Source organism: Phocoena sinus, chromosome 7, assembly GCF_008692025.1.
Source record: "Phocoena sinus isolate mPhoSin1 chromosome 7, mPhoSin1.pri, whole genome shotgun sequence".
Taxonomy (NCBI): domain Eukaryota; kingdom Metazoa; phylum Chordata; class Mammalia; order Artiodactyla; family Phocoenidae; genus Phocoena; species Phocoena sinus.
Window position 1 is genome coordinate 21,492,666 of NC_045769.1, and position 6,000 is coordinate 21,498,665.

The following is a 6,000-nucleotide window of genomic DNA, read 5'->3' on the forward strand; positions in this document are numbered from 1 at the left end:
CAGCCCCCAGAAGGCATAACTACCAGCTACAGGGGTGAGCCATCTTGGATGCACGTATAGCCCCACCGAGCCTTCAGTGACTCAGCACCGGCCACCACGTGAGTACACCTGCACAAGAGGCCTCAGAGAGAAGCACCCAACTCACACTCCCAGTCGTCTCACAGAACCATGAGAGATGATTTTTTTTAAGGTCATTTAAGACACTAAGTTTGGGGAGGGTAGTTTGTAACCAGTAAACGATAACTGGAATAGGCACAAAGTAGTTGAAAGACTTATTCAAGATTGCAAGGTTAGTCAGTATCATGGCAGAGCAAGGATTCAAACCCAGGCCATCTGGCTCTAGAGATTCCACATTTAGACATCACATTGCCTCTTGCTTCTGATAAAAGTTATAATATCCAGTGGAGGAGCCAAAACGAGAAAAGAAAAACATATCAGGCTCCAGTGGTAGCATATGAGTACATGGAAGTATAACCCCTCAGCTTCCCCAGAACACTGAGGGTGGACAACATAAAGAGGGTGGCATCTTGCATTATTAAGTGGAAGCAACAAGCAGTTAAACCACGAGTTACAAGCTCAAGACCAATGTGAATCTTACCTGTCGCTGCACAAACATGGTCACCACCTTCTTTGCTAGTTCAAATGGGGATTCTTCACCAGGAACAGAGTTACTCATGGCAAAACGCACATCCATACACAGCACCACAGCTGCCTGGAAAAAAAGTCCCAAAGAACATGTGAGAAAATGTTATTAATGGTTATTTAAAAAAGAAAAAGAGATATCCTTTACTTATTTCACCCATAGATATTCAGGGTATGCGTGATAAAGGGAAGGGAGGTGTTCTACTTAGAAAGTGTATGTAAGGCACATAAATTTTCACTATGGAGAAACTTTAAATAGTCCTGATATTTCCTGAAAGCTAGAAAGTATCTGCCAGGACAGGAGCATGCTCCAAGGAGCTGCTGTTCCTCTGGCCTGAGCCTGAGCACAAATCCATGGGGAGTAGATCTGAAAACAATCTGCAGGCTAGAGCCAAGTCCAACCCAGCTGAGCCAAAAATATTATACATCAAACCAAATGCAACTGATATGCTGACCCACAGTATGAATACAGATGCTTTTGTCGTAAGCCACTGACTTGGGGTGTAGTTTGTTAGAAAGCATTTTGGTGGCAATAGGTGACTGTCACAATCTACATATGCTAAAAGGATACACTCCAATAATTTGAATCAGTTTGTAAACTGGGAATCTAAAGTGAAGACTAAGACACCAAATCCATTCTAGCAGGGGACACAGACACTTAAATGATACCAGCACAATATTCCATGACTGAGGTATACAGTGGACACTAAGAGAGCACACAGGAGGGGCATCCACCCAAGGCTGGTGGAAGGGAGAGAGGACGGGTAAGGAGGCAGAAAAAGCCTCCTGGATATGATCCTTGGGTGAACCTTAAAGAATGAGTAGGCAGAATGGGAGAAAATACTTGCAAACAAAGCAACTGATAAAGGATTAACCTCCAAAATATACAAGCAGCTCACGGAGCTCAATACCAAAACACCAAACAACCCAATCCAAAAATGGGCAGAAGACCTCAACAGACATTTCTCCAAAGAAGACATACAGGGTGCCAACAAACGCATTAAAAGATGTTCAACATCACTAATCATCAGAGAAATGCAAATCAAAACCACAATGGCCATTATCAAAAAAATCTACAAACAATAAATGCTGGAGAGGATGTGGAGAAAAGGGAACCTTCCTGCACTGTTGGTGGGAATGTAAATTGATAGAGCCACTTTGGAGAACAGTATGGAGTTTCCTTTAAAAAACTAAAAATAGAACTACCACATGACCCAGCAATCCCACCACTGGCCAAATACCCAGAGAAAACCATAATTCAAAAAGATACATGTGGGCTTCCCTGGTGGTGCAGTGGTTAAGAATCTGCCTGCCAATGCAGGGGACATGGGTTCGAGCCCTGGTTCAGGAAGATCCCACAAGCCACGGAGCAACTAAGCCCATGCGCCACAACTACTGAGCCTGCTCTCTAGAGCCTGTGAGCCACAACTACTGAGCCCACATGCCACAACTACTGAAGCCCTCGTGCCTAGAGCCCGTGCTCTGCAATAAGAGAAGCCACCGCAATGAGAAGGCTGCGCACTGCAACGAAAGAGCAGCTCCCCTCGCTGCAACTAGAGAAAGCCCACACACAGCAACAAAGACCCAACACAGCCAAAAATAAATAACTAAATAAATTTATTTTTTTAAAAAAAGGTACATGCACCACAATGTTCATTGCAGCACTATTTACAATAACCAGGACATGGAAGCAGCCTAAGTGTCCATCGACAGATGAATGGATAAAGAAGATGTGGCACATATATAAAATGGAATATTACTCAGCCATAAAAAGGAACGAAATTGAGTTATTTGTAACAAAGTAGATGGACCTAGAGTCCGTCATACAGAGTGAAGTAAGTCAGAAAGAGAAAAAGAAATACCATATGCTAACACACATATATGGAATCTAAAAAACGGTACTGATGAACCTAGGGGCAGGGCAGGAATAAAGATGAAGATGTAGAGAATGGACTTGAGGACATGGTCGGAGGGGGAGGGAAGCTGGGATGAAGTGACAGAGTAGCACTGACATATATAAACTACCAAATATAGAATGGATGGCTATGGGAAGCTACCTCATAGCACAGGGAGATCAGCTCGATGCTTCGTGATGACCTAGAGGGGTGAGATAGGGAGGGTGGGAGGAAGGCTCAAAAAGGAGGGGATATGGGGATATATGTATACATATAGCTGATTCACTTTGTTGTACAGCAGAAACTAACACAACATATAAAGCAATTATGCTCCAATAAAGATATTAAAAAAAAAGAATGAGTAGGAGTCGGTCATGTGAACAAGGGCAGTTTTAGGCAGAGGAAACCACATAAATACAGACACCTGGTCACTGGCTAGCAATCATGTATGTAGGGGACTAAGGAAATAGGGCAAACGTAAACTAAAAGTAAAATGGATACATGTAAAGTTCTGTGTTTGGCAACCAAAGTTTAACTGATTTGGGTTGGAGGAGACCTGAACAAATAGCAGCTCCATTTCAGGGTGGATTATAAAATGACATTATAAAATGTCACCAGTACGACATGGCTACAGGAGAACATTCCCCACACCTACCCCATTCCATCCTCCAAAATATTTTCAGTCCTATCAATGGTGTAGTAAATTTAAGGAAGGAAAAGACAGGTTTTATGGTTTAAAAAAAAAAAACAAAACTAAACTAGATCCCAGGAGACCTGGGATCCAGTCCCATTTTTATCACCAAGTAGCTAAATTCTTGGGCATGTAACTTAAATTCACTATTAATTTGTGGAGGCAGGAAGCAGTTGTTGGACTAGATGAGATCTAAGGTATTTTCCAGAGTTAACATTCTTTGACACTGACTGACAGTCTCACCTGTGCTTTGTACTGATCAGACCACACTTGACAAACAGTGAGCAGCTCTGATCATCACGTCTTATGAGAAACACTAATTACAACTGAACATGAAATGAGCAGATTAGAGAAGGATCTGGAGAATATGTGACCTGAGGAACAGGTGGGAAAAACTGGCTATTTGAACCAGACGAGAAGATTTAGAGGAACCTGACTGTTATCCTCAAATAGTTGACAGCTGTGTTATAAAAGATAGCTCCGCAAGAGAGAGAATAGGATCAACAGATGGAAGCTATAGAGATTGATCTGACACCATATTAAGGGAGAAAAAATAATATTTAGAAGTAATAAATGAAAGAACTACTGTTTTCTGAAGCAATGATCTCCTGAGCCTAAAACTGTTTGAAAAACCTAGATGAGCTCCTATCAGGGACATTATAGATGATCTCTAATTTGGTTACATCTCAGGCAAGGCAAAACACGGAAAGAAAAGACTATTTAAGTTTTCCCCTAGTTTACAAAGAATTAAACATAATGCATTAATATTAAGAGAGTTCTAGATTATAAATAGCATGTTTGGAGAAAGGGTGGTAAAAAACTACAAAATTCCTTTGAGAGCAATAAAATTTACATCCCATAGTTTCAATGCTCTGAGCATAAGAACCTTTAAAAAGTAAAGAGTCCCCAAAAACGCTGCTGCACCTATTTAATATATGTTCATAAAAGCTACTTTTATGAACAAAAAACTCTAAATCAGAGGACTAAAGGTCCTTTGCCAGGAATCAGGTATCCAAAAAATGGCATCAAAGGGTTTCACAGTATGGAAGTTCTTATCTGGAAGCAGAAGAATGGTCTACGTAATACCGCAAGCTCCCTTCTGGTAGCAGGAAGAAAACCAGGAGAAAGAAACTGAGCAGCATGGCAACCCTTCATTTAAACACTGAAGCAATACAGGCTATTAGAATTCTGCTGCAAGTCCACCTGCCATAAACAGCTGCTTCATTAGCACTGAAAGTTTTCAGCAGCTGAAAGGAATAAAGGAGGTGAGTGGCATATGTTCATAATCATTTTAATCAGCATTTCCCTATGGGGAGTGCAGGAGACTAGGGATCAGCTGCTCCAACGCCTATCTTGTTTATCTGTATACCAAATGCCTAATAAAGGGCCTAGTTTTGAATAGATGGATGGACAGACCGATGGATGGATGAATGAATGAACAAGTCCTTGGAACACACCTCCCTCTAGAGACCCTTCAGAGACAACTATCACGCTCTGCCTATATTGAAAATGCCATTTTAAAAATTCATCATAATGTTATTAACCTGGGTCACTGAGGGTCATAGATTCCTAGCAAGAGAGACATTCTCCCGGACTCTGACAGCTGAAAGCCTGTGTTCAAATTCAGATTCTACCACTTGTGGACTGGGTGACCTTGGGCTAATCACTTCACTTTCTTTAGGCCTCGGTTTTCTCACCTGTAAATTGGGGATAAAAGTTTTCAACTCATGGGCTTGTTGTGAAGATTAAATGAGACCGGAATAAACCGTTAGATCAGTGCCTCACCAGAGTAAGCTTTCGCAATAAATGCGAAATATTAGATTATTATAGAGGTAATAAGACGTTTTACATTTCAAGTTATTTTACTCAATCCTTCTCTGAAGTTTTACAAGCCTCTGGGATTGGTTCGTTTCGTGGCTAACTTCCATTCTCACAGATTTAAAAAACCCAGATTCAGAAGTAATGGAGTCGGGGGTAGGCTGGGATAGAGAGGTACGGAGGGGAGGTCGGAGTGGGATGGAAAGCAGGATGAGGACCGGTGGAGAGGAAGTGAGAGGATGGAAGGGCTCAGTAGGCGGCGGGGGTGGGGAGTGCGCGAGGCTCAAATTCCCGCCTTAAGACTCCAAATCGCCAGCTTTTCTCACAGCGCAACCCTCGACCCCGGCCCAACTGATCCAGCCCACCACCGGGATCTCTCTTCCTCACTCCTTGGCACCGCCGTGATCCCATGATTCCTAATTCCGGACCCCCGGCACAGGCAAGGCCCAAGCCTGCAGATGTTCCTACCTTATTCCCCGACCGCGCCATGTTGACGTTCCGCAAGCGCCTTGGTTGCCTCTTCCGAGCGGGAACCTGCGGCGCCGAAGCTCAGTTCCGCCGGACGCGGAGCTGGAGGGCCGCAGGAAGAGCCGCTTTCCGTTGAGGCCGGAAGGGGCGGGGAAACTGTGCGTCGACGTTCTGAGCATGCGCAGATGCCCTGCGTTGCTCCCCTTGTTGAGGAGCTGTGTGGTCTTCGGGCTTCCCAAATCGCTAGAGTTAGGAATCACTTCTCCGAAAGATTCATTCCCCTTTTCTCACACTGAGAATAATGCTTACAGCGTTTTATGTCAGCTATCTGGAGTTAAATTTCCCTGAATTTGAGCATGAATCCAAAAAGTCACTTAACTTCCCTAAAATTCTGTTTCTTCTTCTAAAAATAAAGATAATGAAAGACGACAGATGCGATGACCTTAGATCCAACTCCTGAAGGAAAAGTAGTTTTCCAGGCAATCA

At 43.1% G+C, this 6,000-nt stretch overlaps 1 protein-coding gene across 5 annotated transcripts in view; it reads right to left on the reverse strand.

Annotated features, from left to right (window-relative positions):
• The window catches only part of XRCC5 (X-ray repair cross complementing 5), a 99,462-nt gene extending 93,841 nt beyond the window's left edge, over positions 1 to 5,621 (reverse strand). For all 5 annotated transcript variants that reach the window (XM_032637361.1, XM_032637359.1, XM_032637360.1 and 2 more), the window contains exons 1-2: positions 5,515 to 5,621; positions 599 to 712 (exon numbers count right to left, since the gene is read on the reverse strand). In XM_032637361.1, the coding sequence (XP_032493252.1) occupies positions 599 to 712; positions 5,515 to 5,535 (135 nt within the window). In that variant the 5' untranslated portion in view covers positions 5,536 to 5,621. The remainder of the gene's footprint in view (positions 1 to 598; positions 713 to 5,514) is intronic.
• Between the last annotated feature and the right edge of the window lie 379 nt (positions 5,622 to 6,000).